This window comes from Castor canadensis, chromosome 18 (assembly GCF_047511655.1).
Source record: "Castor canadensis chromosome 18, mCasCan1.hap1v2, whole genome shotgun sequence".
Classification (NCBI taxonomy): domain Eukaryota; kingdom Metazoa; phylum Chordata; class Mammalia; order Rodentia; family Castoridae; genus Castor; species Castor canadensis.
Window position 1 is genome coordinate 3,174,205 of NC_133403.1, and position 20,065 is coordinate 3,194,269.

At 53.4% G+C, this 20,065-nt stretch overlaps 1 protein-coding gene across 1 annotated transcript; it reads right to left on the reverse strand.

Moving 5' to 3' along the window:
• Positions 1-5,103: 5,103 nt before the first annotated feature.
• Positions 5,104-15,674, reverse strand: Sec14l3 (SEC14 like lipid binding 3). Its single transcript, XM_020179990.2, has 12 exons — positions 15,513-15,674; positions 13,852-13,927; positions 13,550-13,593; positions 13,372-13,431; positions 12,004-12,192; positions 10,111-10,206; positions 9,437-9,497; positions 8,185-8,268; positions 7,325-7,431; positions 6,849-6,988; positions 6,585-6,754; positions 5,104-5,871 (listed from the first exon to the last, which is right to left on the reverse strand). Exons 1-12 carry the CDS (start codon positions 15,564-15,566, stop codon positions 5,750-5,752), a joined length of 1,203 nt encoding a protein of 400 aa, XP_020035579.1. The 5' UTR covers positions 15,567-15,674; the 3' UTR covers positions 5,104-5,749.
• Positions 15,675-20,065: the final 4,391 nt, after the last annotated feature.

Genomic DNA, 20,065 nt, shown 5'->3' on the forward strand with positions numbered 1-20,065 from the left:
CTTGGGAGGATGGCGGGTTTGAGGCCAGTCTGGGCTACAGACTGACACCCTGTCTCAAAAATTTTAAAAAAAGGACTTTATTCAGAGGAAATAATTGGATGATTGTAGACAAGGGCATCCGAGGGTGACCACGGGCTCTTATTTGAATGAACAAACAGCCTGGACCTCCTTATATGCTCCTAAGGACTCAACTGCTCTAGTGGTCCATCTGTCCATGTCCCCTGCTTTGACTTGACACTTTCCACGACTTCTTCCCCCAGGACACAATCTGAACCCCTCAACCTGGCATTTGGGGCCACCAAGCCCAGGGGTCTCATTTCTCCCCACCACACACCCCTGCACCCCCATGTCTGCGCCTCCCCACCCTGGGGCTGTCGCCATGTCCTTTCCGCCCCTGGACGAGAGTTCTGGACGGAGGACGAGGATGGGGTCTCGCCATCCCCATGTGCTGGACACCCCACTTTGCACCTTCAGGAAACCTCGGTTGCCATCCATGCTCTCAGTCCTTGGAATATTGAGCAGGACGCTGGAGTCCTGGTCGGTGGGTGTCACGGTGGGTGTCACCTGTCCCTCCCCAGCCTCCTCTGGGCTGATTGAAGGAGGTCTGGGGCTGTGTACAGAGGTCACTCTCCTTGTACTTGGTCATCATCGGTGTGGTCATGTCTGCAGGCTGGCCCTGTGGGCTTGGTCACTGGTGACAACTGACCTTTTTTTTTTTCTTGGACCTGTGCCCCCCGGGCTGAGCAAGTCATGGCCAGAAGCTGGGCTACTTTTCCCATCCAGGAGAAAGGACTGAGCCACTCTAGAGTCTTTGTCACTCATGGCTGACTTGGTGACATCTGCCCTTTGCTCACACAAAACACGTCTGTCTGAAAACAGTAGTGACAGGGTGGACTCTTCACCTGGCTCCAAGGAGTGCAAATCCCTCTTGTGGCTTCTCCAGAAGCCTCTCTCTCTCTCTCTCTCTCCTCTCTCTCGCTCCCTTTCTCTCCTCTCTCCCTCTCTCTCTCTCTCCTCTCTCTCCCCCTCTCTCTCCCTCTCTCTCTCTCTCTCTCTCTCTTCTCTCCTCTCTCTCTCTCTTCTCTCCTCTCTCTCTCTCTCTCCTCTTCCCTGCAGAGTGGCGATTTCCTGTCGTGGGAGAAGATGGAGCGAGGATCCCCAGGCTGGGGACTTCCTTCCTGTTACCCTGCTTCCCCTTTCGGGCTTCAACACCCAGGAAAGGGGTGTTGGGTCCCCTGAGAGTTTCCAGCTTGGCCAAATGAAAAGCCAGGAGGCCAAGGTGACCTTGAGTGTCACACGATGCCCTTTTAGAATCGTAAGTGTATCCTAAATGCTGTGCGGGATGAACTTGATGCTAACGAAATTTCGGGGTGCCTTGTATCTCACCTGGCAACCTTGACCCCTGACCACTTGGTGCCACCACCCTGGATTTGGCTTGAGCTGTACACAGAAGGAGAAGCCCTGAGGGCGTCACCTTCACCATGTGTGGGATTTTGCCTGGGCCAGACTCAGGCTGTGATCCTCCTACCTCTGCCTCCCGAGTAGCTGGGATTACAGGCGTGTGCTGCCACCCCTGGAAAAGCTTTTCTTTCTGCTATTTACTAGATCGTGTGAAGAACGGAAAATGAAAATCCTAAAACCCAAGCTACGTTAGTATTTTGTCCCGTTCTAAACCAGCCTTGCGGGGATAAGGGTAAGGAAAACCAGGATGAGTTCTGTCCTGGAAGGGTTGTGAGTCACAGGCTGGCCTGCCTTCCTCCCTGTGGCACTCAGTTAGTGGGGACCAATGGGCCACAGTGCATTTCAACATGCAGTGGGCGTGATGGGGCCATGGGAGCACAGGAGGAGCCCTGTCACCTCGGCCTGCTGTCCCATCCTTTTCAGTTTCTATCATCTGTAGGATGAGAGCCTTTGAGCAGCTGGGCCAGGTGGCTCACACCTGTAATCCCAGCTACTTGGGAGGCTGAGATTGTGAAGGATTGAGGTTTGAGGCCAGCCCAGGCAAATAGCTCACAAGACCCCAGCTCCAAAATAACCAGAGCAAAATGGACTGGAGGTGGGGCTCAAGCGGTAGAGCGCCCGCTTTGCAAGTGTGAAGTCCTGAGTTCAAATCCCAGTCACACCAAAAAACCCCTGCCAGCTGGCGGCCAGTTGGGGTTCTGGAAGCTGGAGTCCAGTGGGCAGAAGTGGCCCCGTGCCTGGACGCTTTGCCCACACTACAGGGAATCCTTACGGTGCTGTAAACCAGGGAAAGGAAGGTCCAGAGAGGTCAAGCAACCACCCGCAGCCACACAGCCGCCCAGGCAGACTGTTGTCCCTGGCCTTCTGCCTGGGTGTGGCTTTCTTCCTGGACCATTGACAGTGTGGAAGTGGACGGGGACACTGCCTCTGTGACTGCTGTCACCCTCCCAAGAAGGTCTCACTGGGACCGGGATTTGAACTCAGTGTGTGGACAGACGGATGTCCGTGCGTTCGCCGTGGGAGTCGGGGCTCTAGGCTGGGAGAAGGGGGCAAAATGAGGAGTCGGGGGGCGGGGAAGGCTAAGAGGTCATAGCTTGAGTGGGCTCCGCTGCGAGCCAGTTGGTGACCTTGAATCTGTTCTGTCCTGTAGGCACTTTGGGGAGGGAAGTCATGGGCTACGTTCCAGTAAGTTGTTCCCTGCCCACCCTCACCAAAAAAAGGTAAACAAAGGCAAGGAAAACTTTCCCTCGCAGACCTCCACCGACTGATCCTAGTGTGGTCCTCCCAGGCGACTTCCGCTCTCTGCACGTCAGCGCACGCGTGCTTCTGCGTTACCCTACAGACAGCTTGTGGGTCGTATGCCTTGTCCACATGGACGATCGTGTGACAATCCGCGTAGTTGAATTTAGCCAGTTAATAGTCGTGTCCAGGCTGGGTGTGGTAACGCACACCTGTAATCCCAGCTACCTGGGAGGAAAGGATTAGGAAGATCGTGGTCCAAGGATGGCCACGGGCAAAAAGTGAAAGATGTTATGTAAAACAAAAAAACCTAGAGCGAAAAGGACTGGAGGTGTGATTCAAGCGCCTGCTTAGTGAGTCTGAGTCCTGAGTTCAAATCCCAGTTCCACCAAAAAAAAAAAAAAGGTCTGCAGCTTAGCCAGGCACCAGTGGCTCACGCCTGTAATCCCAGCTACTCAGGAGGCAGAGATCAAAAAGATGGTAGTTCAAAGCCAGCCTCGGGCAAGTAGTTCGTGAGATCCTATCACTGGTGACTCAAGTGGTAGAGCGCCTGCCTAGCAAGCGTGAAGCCCTGAGTTCAAATCCCAGTACTACACATATGGTGGAAGCAAAGCTGCCAGTGGGGTGGCTTGCAGGTAGGGTAGGGAGCAGCCTCAGCCCTAAAAGGACCGTCCCCCACCTCTGCCCGCTGCTATTCAGGTCCAGGAACGTGTGTTCTTGGTGCCATCCCAGCCACACCCCTGCGTCCCCACTGTGCCTGGCTTTTCTCTCCCTTCTCAGCTCTGGGCTCGTCCCACACAACGTCCCCTGAGCCTCCGAGGTGTCCCCGGCCTCCTCCCTCCCTGCCTCCTGCAAGATCCCAGATGGCTTGCTGGCCTTCACCGGTGTCACCCTGCACCTGCTGACCCCAAGGAAGGCGCTCAAGGGCCCCCCCGGCTTCTCTGTAAGTTGGGGTGCAGAACCAGGCATCTCCCACCCCCGACACCCTGGACAGTCAAGTGATGGGCAGTGGAGACCTCTCCTGGGAACCCCAGTCTGCACCCGAGGGAGGCTCAGAGGAGGGGGTGGCTCCTTTGGAAGACGACGGGGACCCTTTGTGGCTCCCTAGCTCTCTAGCGGTCTTGCTGTGCCTTAACTCGCGGGGACTTTCCGCAGAGGGAGACTGGGGTCATCCGGCCTGGACCCCACACGGGAACACGGGGTCCACAGATTGAAGCCACAGAGTGGGTCCCTCCCCGCACCGGTGCCACCTCCGGGAGGTTCAGCATTGTCGCTGAGCCTGGGTCCCTGACGGGGACTGAGTGGCCAGGTCTACGCTCCAGGGCGGAGCTGGCCGTCCATGGCTGGCCATCTGTGGGTGCTGGTGGGGACTTTGGCTATGTCACTGCCTCAAGTCTCCTGCTTGGTTGTGACAGGGGAGCTCTGACGGGCAACGGTCCCAACAGCAATGGTCACAGCTTCCCTAAATCCCATGACAAGCTTGGCCCAAATGGTGGGGTCCCCACCCGCGTCCTCTGTCTCTCATCCCTCTTTATCTTTGGTGGGACTGGGATTCGAACTCAGGACTTCACACTTGCAAAGCAGGAGCTCTACCTCTTGAGCCGGTCCTCCAGTCCATTTTGCTCTGGTGATTTTGGAGATGGGGGTCTCAGGAACTATTTGCCCAGGCTGGCCTCAAGACTCGATCCTCCTAATCTCAGCCTCCCAAGAAGCCGGGATTACATTCGTGTGTCACCACACCCGGCTCCTCATCTCCCATTTGTAGGGTTGCTAGATAGGATATTAACTTTTTCTCTGCACAGACGCAGTGTATTTTGACATTATTCGCCAGCACCCTCTTCTCCTTTGAAATCTGACACCCTCCTTCCTTCCTCCTTACCTTCTGAGACACCCCCACACCTCTCAGCTCAGGAAGGCGGCAGTCTTGTCCTGTTCTGGCAAGTCACTGCAGTAAACTGGGGGCAACGAAGTTGGGTGCACAACGAGCTCCAGTCCTATTTCTGGACCGGTGTGGAGGCTCATGCCTCTAATCTTAGCTACATGGGAGGCTGAGATGAGGAGGATCGTGGTTCGAGGCCAGCCCAGGCAATTAGTTCTCAAGACCCCATTTCCAAAATAACCAGAGTAAAATGGGCTGGTGGAGTGGCTCAGGTGGTAGAGCGCCTGTCTAGCAAGCATGAGGTCCTGAGTTCAAACCCCAGTGCCGCCCCAAAAGAAAAACAAATGAATAAAAGCCATAACCAACCTGAGTCCTGGCTCGATCTGTCACTTAACAGAGCCAGGTGGCACCGAGAGTGGCTTCGCCTCTCTGAGCCTCAGTTCCCTCAGGCACAAGGTGGCTTGTGGTGTTGGGGAGGGAAGCACTTGGCCCAACTCTGTCACCAAACGACACCACACGACAGGTGCCATTTCTTTTTTTATTATGCTTGGCACCAGCTAAAGTAGCAAGTGACTTCATTTGCTCGGAAGAAAATTCCTTGAACTGCTAAAAATGTGAGATGTGGGCTCCAGAAGAGGGAAGCAAGCGTGGGAGTGTTGGGGGGTCAGGGTCAAGGTCCCCCCAGAGGAAGCCATCACCAGAATCGCCAGGATCTTCAGGAAAGAGCTCATCCCGCCACCCCCTCCCTGTCCAAGGTGCTGAAATGTGCCCCTGGCTGGCTCCTCCTTGTCACTCTGGTCCTGTCAATTCCATAAGCAAACACTAAGCGTCTACTATACAGGAGTCGAACTAAAAAGGATTTCGATAAGTCTGCAGCCCAAGTTGTTCCCAGCTCATAGGGAAGGAATTCAAGGACACACAAACCCCTCAGGATAGGCGACACCTCTCGCATTTACTCTTGCTGCTTTCTCTTCTGCTACCTTGGTGTCCTCCAAGGCTGTGCCTTTCATACCTTTCCTGATCTGACCACAGCAGATGAATCGTCCCCAGGGCAACTTCTTTCTCTACTCACTAGTGTGACAGAGTCAAGCAGGACTAGTGATCAGTTTTAGGGATGGCGGGAAGACAGAAAGCAGAGGGTCAGGGGTCTCTGAGTAGTGGGGAGGGCACTTAGATAGGGGTCAGCTCCTCGTCGTATTTTTGCATGCCTTCGTCTGGAAGCAGCACCTCCACCGTGAAGCTGACCTTCTTGGCGTGGACAAAGCTGTAGGTGTTGTCAAAGCGGAGGACATCTGAGGACAGATGGGAAGGTGGGAACTGGACCTGGCTTGACACTCTCTGCGTCCCTGCCTTGACCATGGGGGAGGTCAGGCTCATGTCTCCACTGACATTGTTTACCCGAGTTCCCTCCACGCCCGCCCTTTCCCTCTGCCATGGGCAGAGCCTGTGAACCGACCCTGTCCCCCACCTGGCCTGGGCCCAGTTCCATCAAGTGACCCTGAGGACAAGGGCCATTACACTCCACTGCGTCCACACCTGGGCGCTGGCGTGATGGACACACAAAGGAGGGGGACAGCTGAGAATATTGGAGACTTCCCAGTCCCCCCTGGACACAGTGAGGACAGGGGACGGCCTCACGATCACCCCAAAAGGCACGAGTGGCACCCCCTGGCTCACAGGTGAGGCTGAGCTGGGACCCTGGCATCGCAACCAGCTTTGTGGCTCTGCACTGGGCCTCAGTTTCCTCTTGGGGAAAGCTGCATCTGCCTTTTTATCCCTGGCCTGTGTCCTGTGTCTTCAGAGTCTGTGTCTCTTTGTCCCTGTCCTGTGTCCTCAGTGTCTTGGCCCCGTCTCTGACTCTGCATACAGCAGGTGCTCACGAATGGCTGTAACCTAGACCATGTGACCATGTGTGTGTCTGTCTGTCCGTGTGTGACTGCCCCTCTTAACCACGGGGCAGGTGGCTCCTGATTTCGGGGCTGGTGTCCGGCTGGGGCAGACTTACAGACGCCAGCGTCCGAGCAGGTGAGGGTCCCGTCCTCGGGCACCATATGGGCGTTGTAGCGCTGGCTGGCCAGCACCTCTGTCATGTCCCCAGCCTTCTGTCGCTCCCCCATCTTGGTCTTTAGGAAGATCCCAAAGCCGATGTCCCCACCATCGGATATAAACTGCCACCTGGGAGGGGACAGGTTGCTGCTTAGCCTGATGGGTCTCCAAAAGGGCTAGCGCCCAGCTAGGTGGAGAAGGGTGGCCTGTCCCCTGTCCCTACCTGAGGACACAGCCTGGAAACAGGATTTCATATTCCACCTGGTGCGAGGACCCGCGGCTGATCTGCACTGAGTGCTCGTACTGAGTTTTCACCTGGTCCCGCACGTACATGGCCTTGGGGATCTCCCCGCCATAGTTGATCTGCAGACATAGGATGGGAAGGCCTTGTTCCCTTCTCCTGGCCACTTGGCTTGCTGTCTGTCCTGTCCGAGACACTTTCACCATTTCCAGGAAGATTCCTGTCCCCACTCCCCTTCCCTGACCCTCCAGGGCTTCCTCTGGGTGCTTCCTCCTCCAGTTCCTCCCTCTGGGCCAAAACCATTTCTTATTGGCTCCCTCAGCTGCACAGAGCTCCATCAGCGTAGGTTCAACCCCTGTCTCTACCCCCCAGGGTCTATCAGCAGATGCTTGTGGAATGAATAAGGAAAGGTACCAGCTCTACACTCCAATTCTCCCCTGTCCCAGGGCTCTTTGTACCTTGGTTAAACATTTGGGATTCCCATCCGGGTCAGTCAGAGTCCCCCCAAAATGAGCAGGCAGCTCCTCAGGACTGATGAGTTTCAGCAAACCTTCTTTCCAGTTGTCTGGGGGATCAGGGAGAGGGAGGATTAGCTATCAATTATGGAACATGCCCAGAACCTGATTTTCCAAATACGTAAATGATTTACGTGTTTATTATTTATGAAATCTATACACAGGGCTAGAGATGGACCCTCTACCACTGAGCTCCACCCCAAGCCATATGCTGACACTTTAAAGAGTACCCTTAGGACACTTTGTCACCCTAGCTACTGGAGGCTGAGATCAGGAGGCTCACAGTTTGAGGCCAGCCCGGGTGAATAGTTCATGACACCTCATCTCCAAAATAACCTGAGCAAAAGGGACTGGAGGCGTGGCTCAAGGGGTATAGTCACATCCCCAGTTCTTTTTCGCTTTAGTTATTTTTCAGATAGGATCTTGTGTTTTTGTCTGGGGCCAAGAGGACCACCATCCTCCTATGTATGCCTCACAGATCACTGGGATTGCAAGCATAATTGGTTTGTTGGTTGAGATGGGGTCTCTCTAACTTTTAGCCTGGGCTGGCTTTGAACTGCAATACTCCTGATTCCACCTCCTGAATGGCTGGGATTACAGATGTGAGCCAATGCCCCAGCCAAATAGAGGCCTTAGTCACCAAGAGGCTATGGTAGGGAATAAGGCTTAGGTTGACTGGATAGACCACAGGGTAAGACCCACCTCACTTTTGGGAAGCAGAAACCTGTGACTCTAAGTGATGTCCTGAGTTCTGATGGAGAAACCTCATGGCAAAGCTCAGAGAACTCACTGGAACTACTTACTTCCCAACACTATAATTTTCCGGCGGGTGTCCTCACTCAGGAAGGGTTTCATTAGGTTGTAGCCCACGGGGAAAAGTTTGGTGGCTGGAGAGATACAAGTAAGGATAACGGGGAGAACAGAATTCATTGGGTCATTCTTTCCAAAGTGGCCACAGCCAGTGATAAAGAAGAGTCATGGTGAATCCTGGTTGGTTCCAATGTCTTGTACCCAATGAACCATTCAACCAACCAGTCAACCAGCCAACAAATGGGCAACTAACCAATCATCTCTCAACCACCCGCCCAAACAAGTGAGCTAAACATCTAGTCTCCCAATCACACAACCATTTGGTCAGTCAAGAAGCCAGCCAACCTATCAAACAGCCAACCAAGTATCCAACAAATCAGCCAAACTGCCAACAAATAGTCTACCAATTTACCTAGTCATCCAACTACTGAACAGCCAAACAACCTTTGAACAAATCAGCCAAACAGAAAACCAACAGCCAGTTGCAATCAGCTAACCAACAAACCAACTGCTCTCACCTGCCAGCCAAATATTCCAACGACGAGCCAGCCAGCCATCCAAGATTCAGTCACACAACAAACCAACTAGCCAACAAACCAACCTGTCAAGCAGCCATCCAAATAATCAGTGGACTCAAATGTCAACCAGCCACTCAAACAGTCAACCACACTAACAACCAGTCAGCCAACTGGCCAGCCAACTTTCTACCAAACACTAATCAGTTAAGTAGACAACCAACCAACTGGCCAGACAACTGGTCAACCAACCTAGCAACCAACTGGCCAAGCAACCATCAAACATATATCCATCCTTCCTTCTGCCCACCACCCCAAACAACAGCCACCCTAATACTTAGTGAGTTTCCACATGGTGCCAGGCTGTAAGGTACACAACAGAAGTGAAGAATGAATCCCTGCCTTCGAGAAGGGAATCCAATGAACACAATAAAACAATGAAAGCTTCCAGCAAGAAGCAAACTGGAAGGGAAGATTGGGCTGCCAGTGTGGGAGATGGCCTGGGGAGGGAGAGATCATGGTGGGTGGAAGAAGGGAAGGGGAATTTGGAAGATGCCAGGCTTGCACCTACATCCTCTTGCTATAGGAGCTGCCATTTTACTGAGCACTTACTCATGCAGCCCAGTCACCAACCTGCCCACAAAAAGCCAGGGATGAAGGCACTATTGTCACCTGAGGATACAGATGAGGAAATGTGGGGCCCAGGAAAGCGAAGTCACTTCCCACACACCTTTCACAATAAGCATGAATTTCAGGGTCTCTGGGTAATTTTCTTCAAGGAGGCCAAAGAACTGTGGAAAGAAGAAAGACCCCATGAGAGCCCCCATCTCTTTTGCAATCGCTCTGGGTTTCAGAGAGCTGTGACGCATCCTCCTTTGGCCTCTAAAGGGGACCGCCTCACCCCACACTGTTAAAGTACACCCTAAAGTAATCATGTAATCGTTTTAGGGTAAGTGCTACAGCAATGATCGAATTACTGTGTAGAATGACAATGACGACGACTAGTGCTTATTACATGGTCGCTGTTTGTCAGGCACTGTGTATCCACTCACTGATGCATCCGGGCATCCCCGTTCCCATGTCTGAGCTGAGGAAACTGAAGGATGGGGTGGTGAACTGGCTCGTCTGAGTCTCAGAGCTTGGGGTGACAGGGTCGTGAAGCTGGCCATTGTGGTCTCGGTAGAGTGTTGTCTTGATGTCTGTTTATGGGGTCTTGAGATAGGTGAGGGGGTCTGGAAAGCAGTGATCATTTACTAATTTTGGCTGTCAGTGAAGAGCAAGGTCACACCAGGCCAAGCTGGTTGTGCAAGCAAGTGTGTGTGTGCACCTGTGCGTGTGCATGTGTGTGTGTGCACCTGTGCCTGTGCATGTGTGTGTATGTGTGCCCACAAGTTTTCTCCTCACCTCCTGGTACACTTCCACCAGAGGTTTCCAGAAGTGCTTCAGCCCTAGGCCCTCACAGTCAAATATCATCACGATGGTTTCAATCTTCTTCCCCAGCTGTGAGGGTAGCAACGAGAAGTTCCAGGGTTCAGGGTGCGTGCTTGGGAGATGGCCACCCAAGTGAATGACCTCTCAGGGCTCCTCCAGCACGCCACTCCACCCTCAGAGTAGCAAGTGGACAAGAGTGAATACATTTCCTCACCCATCCACCCATCCATCATCCAACCATTCATTCATCATCCACCACCCACCCATCCACCCGTCCACCCGTCCACCCATCCACCCATCCACCCACCCATCCACTCATCCACCCATCCACTCACCCATCCATCCATCCACCCATCCACCCATCCATCCATCCACCCATCCACCCATCCATCCATCCACCCATCCACCCACCCATCCATCCACCCACCCATCCACCCACCCATCCACCCATCCACCCATCCATCCACCCATCCACCCACCCACCCACCCATCCACCCATCCACCCATCCATCCATCCATCCACTCACCCATCCATCCATCCATCCATCCATCCATCCACCCACCCATCCACCCATCCATCCACCCATCCATCCACCCACCCACCCATCCATCCATCCACCCATCCACCCATCCATCCACCCATCCACCCATCCATCCACCCACCCACCCACCCACCCATCCACCCATCCATCCATCCATCCACCCACCCATCCACCCACACATCCAACCACCCACCCACCCATCCACCCATCCATCCACCCATCCATTCACCCATCCACCCACCCATCCACCCACCCACCCATCCACCCATCCATCCACCCATCCATTCACCCATCCACCCATCCATCCATCCACCCACCCATCCACCCACCCATCCACCCATCTATCCACCCACCCATCCATCCACCCATCAATTTGCCCATCGATCCATTTACCCATTCCTCCATTCCTATTGCCACAGACACATCCATTCATCCTGCTATGTGTCCAACTGATGCTATCAAGCACTTATTTTGTGTTAGACAGTGAGATTAAAATGAATAATTGCTCAATAACCCACAGTTATTGTCATTAAAGAGTTCGTTGTCTGGTTGGGACCCCCCCCAGTCTCGTGATAAGTGCTACTGTAGAACAACACAGGGGCTACAGGAACAGAAAAGAGGGGTATGCCACCCAGGTGAGGGCTTCAGAGAAGGTGACATCTGAGTCTGAGATGTACAGGCTAGAAACAAGAACACCAGGGGATTGTGGGGAGTGAGTGTTTGGCAGTGGTGGTGGTGGGGACGGTTTCTAGGTTATCCAGGCAGAAGGGACAGCAAGGACAAAGACTCAAGGGAATAACAGTGATTCCCATTATTGAGAAATACGTTAGGTCTTCGCCACATACAGACGATCCCTGACTTAAGATAACCTGACTAAATGCTTTTTCAACTTCACTATGGTGGAGAAACCGTACTTTGGACGTTTGAATTTTGAATTTTCCTGGACTGGAGAAATTCAGAACGACACTCTCTCACACACGCTTGCAAGTGACTGCTAACGCTGAGCGTTGTGAGCACGTGCAGGGCAGGCTGTGACGTTCAGGTTAGGTGTATTAAATTCATTTCCATCTATGGCATTTTCAATGTGCTTATCAGGACGTCAAGCCCACGGTGAGTGAGGACCACCTGTACGTGCATCTGTTTTACTCTTTGCAACCGTGATTTATGATTATTCTTGCTTTGTAGGTGGGGAAACTGAGGCACAGAGAGGTGAGGTGACTTTCCAAGGTCACACGGCTGGCGAGTTACAAGAGCCCTGTGACTGTGGATTCCTCTGCCATCTCCCCTGCCCCCGGCTTCCCGCCCTGCCAGGTCTGGGCCTCACCCGCTCCGTCTGCAGGTCACACTCATGCAGGATGCGCTCACAGTCCCTCATTTTGGTCTTAAGCAGGTCCTGCTTGGTGACCGAGAAGAGCAGCCCCTTGGGGTCCAGTGGCCCGATGATGTCATACCACACGGGGCAGCCGTCACGGTCATAGCCACACAGGCCCCCAGGCATGTACTTCTGGATCACCTGGGCAGAGAACGGTACAGAGAAGTCGGCATGACAAGTGTCCCCAGAGACTTCCAGATCTGGTGAACCTATGGTGCCCATGCCTACACCCACTGTGGTACAAAGGGAGGGTCTGCCCCTAGAAGGGGACATTAGGGTCCCAGGTGAGAAGACTGAGGGTCCTGCAGAGGACAGCCTTGGTCACAGCGGGTAAATAACAAAGCCAGGTCTCAGGCCTGCGCCCAGCGTCTCCCGTGTCCCCTTCCCATGAAGCCGTGCTGGGTTTAGTGATGGAAAATGTGGACTCCGAACGTCACCAGGTCAAGTCCAGATAAAACACTGTGGCTTCCTTGCTGTGTGTCCTTGACCGCCCAAGCACCTCTCTGAGCCCTTCCATCTACTCTTGTTAGGGGAGCCCCTCTTTCTTGGAGCTGGTGGGGAAAGTCCCTAAGTAATGCTTGTGTCCTATAAGTGAAGCTGTGACCATCACCCTACTATGATCTCAGTGGCCCCGGTTTCCAGTGGGCCATTGATTTCCCACCCAGACGGCATGGAGCTCAAATCCCAGCCCCACCGTGGGGCTCTGGGACTTTGGGGAAGTTGCTGAACCTTTCTGGGCCTCAGTTTCCTCCTCTGTAAAATGGAGACAGTACCACCCAGCTCATAGTGCTCTGATGATTTCAACGAGTTCATGCTTAGAAATTCTTTTCTTTTTTTTGGTGGTGTTACTAGGGTTTGAACTTAGGAGTCTGTGCTTGCTAAGCAGGCACTCTGCCACTTGAGCCGTGCTTCTAGTCCTTTTTGCTTTAATTTATTTAATTTATTTTTTGGACAGGGTCTTCTGTTTCAGCCTGAAGCTGACCTTGGACCGTGATTTTCCTATCTCTGCCTCCTGTGTGGCTAAGACCACAAGCATGCACCACCAGGAAGGCTTGATGTGGAAATAGGACCTCTAACTTTTGCTAGGGTTGAGCTCAAACCTTGATCTCCGTTTTTCTGCCTTCTGCAGCACAACGGATTACAAGTATGTGCTACCACACCCAGCTTCAAGCTTAGAAACCCTTAACCTTGGCCCTGACCTTTTAAGGTCCCAGGAAACACTCATTATTATTACAGGAGAGGTTCAGCCTTGCTGCCTCTAACTCATGGTCCAGGAGACCAAAGGCTACTGAGGTGGTATATTTGGGGGTGTGGACTCACCTCTGGGGGCTGCCAGTCGAGAATGTGGTCAATATCCATGGTCTGACGGAACTCCATGTACTGAAAAGGAAAGGAATCGCAAGCTCTCACCGGGCTCCCAGCACCCCAGGAAGGGGATGAGGCATGGACTGCCCACCAGGAAGCTTGTCCCCAAGTGTTCAGGGTGGGTGGCTCTCACCTTACGCAGCATTGCCTCTGACTTCTGCAGGTCAAAATTCCGGGCTGTGGGAAGATGGGGAAAAGGTGGGAGTGGGACAGGGGCTGTCTTTCAGCTGCCTTGGCCTGCTTCTGGGGGCTGTGCAGAGCCCTGGGGTCTCAGTAAGACCTCGCTTCCCTGCCCACCCTCCCCCCAAGAACTGGGCATATGAAGCAAGATGGTGTGGTCAGATCCTGACAGCCACAGGTCCTTCTGGGGCTGGTGAGACTCAGATCTTTTGCTACTCCCTGTCCTGACCCCTGCACCCCCACTTCTGCCCTCACCTCGGAGCCAACGGAGAAGGAAGTAATCGTCAGGGTTGGGTAGGGCAGGCAACACGTCTTGGACGTTTTCTCGGAACTGGGGAGAGAGATGCTGGTTAAAATGGTTCTGTCACTTTGAGTCCTGGCTTCCTGTCTCAGAGGTTGTTTCTGCTCCCCTCCTTCCCTTCCACATGCTGTGGGCCACAGTGATGGAGGGACAGAAAGATGGATGGGGAGAAGAGATGGGTTGTTGGATGGGTAAGTGAAGAGAGGATGGGTAGCACATGGAGAGATGGATGGGTGGATGAGAGGGTGGATGGATAGAAAGAAAAGGAAGGAGAAATCAATGGGTATATGGGTGGGTGGGTGGATGGGTGGGTGGATGGGTGGGTGGGTGGGTGGGTGGATGGGTGGGTGGGTGGGTGGATGGGTGGGTGGGTGGATGGATGGGTGGATGGGTGGGTGGATGGGTGGATGGATGGATGGGTGGGTGGATGGATGGATGGGTGGATGGATGGGTGGGTGGGTGGATGGGTGGATGGGTGGGTGGGTGGATGGTTGGATGGGTGGGTGGGTAGATGGGTGGATGGATGGGTGGGTGGATGGGTGGATGGGTGGGTGGGTGGATGGGTGGGAGGGTGGGTGGATGGGTGAATGGGTGGGTGGATGGGTGGATGGATGGATGGGTGGGTGGATGGGTGGATGGGTGGATGGGTGGATGGGTGGATGGATGGATGGATGGGTGGATGGATGGGTGGGTGGGTGGATGGGTGGATGGGTGGGTGGGTAGATGGGTGGATGGATGGGTGGGTGGATGGGTGGATGGGTGGGTGGGTGGGTGGGTGGGTGGGTGGGTGGGTGGATGGGTGGGTGGGTGGATGGGTGGATGGGTGGATGGATGGATGGATGGATGGATGAAGAATGGATGGATGGATAGATGGTAGATGGATAGATGGATGAAAATATAGGTAGGTCAATGGATGAAAGGAGTGATGGACTGGGAAACAGAAGGACAGAGAGATGGGTGAGAGGATGGAGAGGAGGGATGGGTAGATGGGTAGGTGGATGGGAAGATGGATGGGTGAATGGAAGAAGAGAGAGACGGTTGGATGGGGAAGTGGATTGGCATGTGAATGTATTCTTAGTTACATCCATGTTGGTGTTCTCCCACCAAGACTTCTGCCATTTTTTTTTTAAATCACATCTTTTAAAGAAACATGGTAAGTGATGGTGGGTTCTCCTCTCCACCAGTTGTCTGGCTGTCTAACCTGGCTCTTATAGATTGGTGATCTCTTCAGGGTACCAGGGAGGAAGGGACAGAGTCAGAGGGCAGCACACAGAAGCCTTCATCTCCCGCCTAAGGGGCTAGGAGGGAGGAGGAGGAGGTGGGGGAGAGCTGCCAGATACGCTCCCTGGCTCTGGTTCCCGGATGAGATATCAAGCCCTGATCTTGGGTAACCATCACTACTTTATGGCCAGAAGTGGAACCTTTCTTTCTACCCCTGTCCTGGACAGAGCTGCTCTCACTGTGCTCCGTGGGAGTTGACATTTTGGGAGGCGACAGCACGGAGATAATATCAAGGGTATTAGCAGGGATCTGTCAAGGACAGAGTTCTGGCCACCCCTTCCCACCCCAGCCCTCAGCCCCATTTCCCTGGGACCCCATGGGGAGGGGTTCTCACCTTGGCCAGGGTCTCTGCCTGCTTGGGGCTCAGGTCTCCAACTCGGCCGCTCATGGTGCTGGCTGAACTGGAGGAGCGGGGGCCGCTGTGGACAGAGGTCCAGCCTAGTTTCTCAGCTCAGACCCAGCTGGAGCCTTTTGCTCCCACTCCTGGGTGTGGCTCAAGCACCTCCTCCAGGGCCAACTGTTTGCATTGCGTATTACATAACTGGGATTAAGTGAGGTCCCGTGCTTGGCTCTGGGACAGGTCTGGTGGGCAGGTGGGTACGGCAGGGTGTAGCAGAGGTCCCCTGCCAGGTGGAGGCAGCTGTGATGGAAAGAGGCTGTCCCCAGGGCCTGGGCGCCCAGGGTGGGAGTCTGGAGAGCCCCCTCAGTGCTTCCAGGCCTCTGGAGGCCTCTGTCCTGGAGAAGGGACAAGGCTCACTTCTGGTCGGGACTTTTTCTCCCAGAGCCTCAGTGTCCCCAGCTCACTAATGAAGAGACTCCACACCTGGGGTTCCACCAGCTGCAGCAGGGCAGGGGTCAGAGGCCGGGCTGCCCAGTGCTGGGAGCCGGGGGAAGCTAATACCCTTGTTTTGTAGCAAACGTCCCCAGTCAAGTTGGAGGCTGGGGTGTGGCTTAGTGGTAGAGCAGTTGCCTAGCATGCATAGGGCCCTGGGTTTGATTCCCAGCACCGCAAAAAAAAAAAAAAAAAAAAATGGAGGACAGACTGTGGCAGAAAATAAAACTGAAAAGATTCTTGGTAAAGGGCTGTCTGTGTTTTGGGCAGTACAGGGATTTGAACTCAGGGCCTAACACTTGAGCCACTCAGCCAGCCCTTTTGGCTTTAGTTATTTTTTAGATAGCATTGTTTGCCTGGGGCTGACCTTGGACTATGGTCACCCTACCTCTGCCTGCTGTGTGGCTGGCGTGACAGATGGACATGCCTGGCTTGCTTTGTTGTTTTGTTTTTTTTCTTTGAGATAGGGTCTTGCTAACTTTTTGCTTTTTGTGATCCTTCTACCTCCACCTCCCAAATTTCTGGGATTATAGAAGGGAGCCACTGGGCCTGGTTAGGTTTGTTTTTTTTCCACAGAGCTGATGCTCTTTTTCCTGATGTCTTTCGAATGTCACGCTGGCCTGTAGATCTCAACATGAGAAATGTCAGAGCCCCACAGCTCTCCCGCTGTCCTTGCTTCTGATTGTGAGGACTTTGTCCACAGCGCTTGTCCCCTGGGATTTTAAACACCAGCTCAGCAGGGGCATCTGTCTCTGAGATTCACATACCTCATTTGTACACTTGCTCCGTCCTCCTTATGTGGTTGGAGGGAAGATCCAGGGTTGTGCACACCTAGGGGATTATTCCCTTCCATCTCTCAGACACTTTGATAGAGGAGACCCCAAATTAGCAAAGACTGGGTACTAAAAACCCTTGGCTTGGCCAAGCATCGTAGCTCATTTCTGTAATCCCAGCTAGTCAGGAGGCAGAGACTGGGAGGATCGAGGTTTGAGGACAGCCCCAGTAAAAGGTTAGCAAGACCCCATCTCAACCAGTTGCTGGGCATGGTGGATTTGTGCCTATCATCCTGATGATGCCGGAAGCATAAATAGGACTGTGGTGAGACCGTGTCCCTGTCCCCAAAATAACTAAAGCAAAAAGGGGGCTGGTGGAGTGGCTCAAGTTGTAGAGCACCATGTGAGGCCCTGGGTCCAAACCCCAGTCCTGCCAAAACCAACCAACCAACCAAACCTTCAGTTGAAGACTACAGCCTGGGCCTGGAGGTCCCCTCTCTCCATAGCGTCCCAGGGGTCACCTCTGGGCCATCCCAGGCCTGTGTTCCAGGGCCTCTTTAGGTAAACTGATGTAAGATAGTACAGACACCGCCCTGGATAGAAATGGCTCCAGATGGGGGGGCTGTCCTTGTCTGGGACACCTGCCCGAGCAGTTAGGTAACGCTCCACGCCCCAGCCCCACCCCACTTCACATTCCAGCCTCAATTTCCACAAAGCCCTGGCTGCGTCCACACCTCGAGATTGGATTCCAGCACTGGTTTCTCACTAGCTCTTAATCCCGCCGTTTCTCACCAGTCTCCTTTGTCCTCCAGTCCCCCTCAAGCCAGGCGGCTGACACTTCTGGGGACACCAGAGGCTGGGCGGGGTGTGGGGGGCTCACCGCACAGGTGCACCGTCATGCAGACCCAGCCCGGAGGTCACCCCCCCCAGGTCATGCATGTGACACCTGTCAGGCCATGAGAGAGCTAAGGAGAGGAAGGACATCCGAGCGGAAGGGACAGTGCAGGCAGCATGTGACCGACAGCGTGTTAACTGCCTTGTTGCTACTGTGACAAAATACCCGAGGGGGACAACTGGAGGGAGGAAGGGCTCACAGTGGCTCGTGATGTCAGGAGTGTCAGCGCTTGGTGGGTGGCTGGCTCCATTGCTGCGAGGTCTGTGGTGAGGTAGAGAAAGAGGGGAGAGAGAGAGAGAGAGAGAGAGAGAGAGAGAGAGAGAGAGAGAGAGAGAGAGAGAGAGAAAGCAAAAGGGGCCAGGCACACTGATGAGCTCTCACTAGTCAGTCACCTTCTTAATAAAGCCACCAGCTGGGAACAAGCCTTTAACACACGAGCCTTTAGAGGACACTTTATACCCGAACTGCAGCAGTCACAAGACAGCAATGTCACACTGGGCACCCGGATTAAGCCCTGGCCTGCACTGAGCTGTCAGTCTCCTGGTGTCTTGAGTGTTTCCTCTGTGCTGCGGGCTTTAAGTCATCATCAAACCATTTGGAAACAGCCACAGGGATTCCCATTTGACAGCCAAAAACACGGACGATCGGAGAGACCAGGAAAAAATTTCTGAGCTGGGCACCAGTGTCACGCCTGTAATCCTAGCTACTCAGGAGGCAGAAATCAGGAGGTTCATGGTTCGAGGCCAGCCTGGGTAACAGTTCTTGTGACTCTATCTTGAAAAAACCCAATACAAAAAAGGGCTGGCAGTGTGGCTCAAGTGGTAGAGTGCCTGCCTGTAAGTGTGAGGTCCTGAGTTCAAATCCCAGTCCCACCCTTAAAAGAAAAATCTGAGTCTGAGGCCACATAGTCAGAATCTGAACCCAATCCTATCTGGTTCTGATGTCTGTCCTGGAACCAAAGCAAGCCCTACCTCCTCCTTGGAGGGCTTAACATATGAAGTGCAAAATAATGGTCTAAAGTGTCCTGTGCAGGAAGCCGGTCCTCCCCCTTTGGGCTGCAGCGTGTCTTGGGCCCTGCAGGATTAATTTTCCTTCCCTGGGAAGGAAGCCCGGTACACACCCTCCCCAAGAGCGGCCCCCAAGCTGTGTTTGCCAGCTCATTTGCCAGGCTCTCAGGGGACCATGGTGACAATTGCAGCATAAACAAACAGCCACCCTGGGTAGACACTGCAGCCTGCACACGCCATGGGGCCCTCCTTCCAGGAGCTTGCTAAGGAATGGGGAACAGGGATTGGCTGCCCCCCGGGTCCCAGCATCCAGCACCTTCCTGTGTACCTGTAAGCGTGAGGCCCTGAGTTCAAACCCCAGTCCCACCTCCCCTAGGTCGATGGTGGAGTGAGTTTGAGGGGAGCTACAGGGGTGCACGAGCCTCGCCACGAGGCCAGCATTGCTGGGAAGTAATGGGGAGTCTGGGAGTAATAAGGGGAGGTAGAAAGGAATTGGGGGTACACCAGAGTCCCAGGGGTGCTCTGGATACACCCGGGGGGCAGTTCACTTTCCAGCTTTTACCCTTAGGCAGTTTCAGCTCCTGTTTATCCTTACTATTACTGTTTTTATTAGTATTGTTATTTGCAGTGCTAGGGATCAAACCCTAGGCAAGCACTGAGCTACAGCTCCTTTTTTTAAATAAAATAATTTAACATGTTCGTATAATTCACAAAAAAATTAATTATTCATCCTTAAATATACAATTCTGTGTTTTTTAGGAACAGGCATGGTAGGGCATGTCTATAATCCCAGCTACTCGGGAGGCAAAGGTAGGAGGATCTCAGTCCAAGACTGGCCCAGGCAAAAGTGTGAGACCTGACCTGAAAAATAAACTAAATAAAATAATAAACAGAGCTCCTGCCTACCAAGTGTGAGGTCCTGAGTTCAAATCCCAGTGCCACAAAAAGAGGTGGACTTGTTGGGCCATGTGCTGATTTGGTTTCACTTTTTAAAGGGACTGTCATCGTTTCCCACGGGGGCTGCACCACTTTCCATTCCCATCAGCAGCGCACAAGGGTTCCATTTTCTCTTCATCTGCCCAACACTGGTTATTAGTCAGCTTTGTGTGTTTTTGAGACTGGGTCTTGCTGTGTAGCTCAGGCTGGGCTCGAACTCTCTAACCTCCTGGTGCTGGGATGACAGGTGTGTGCCACCATGCACGGCTGATTTTTCCTGGTTTTCTGTGCCTTGTACTCCTGGCACGAGGTACCACCCCCACCAGAGGCCCAAAGCAATGGGGCGATCCCATTATTTTTTTTATAAAGAAAAAAAAAATAAACTTTTTTTTTCTTTATAAGTTAATTGTCTAGAGTATTTCATTTCAGTGAGGAAAACTGACT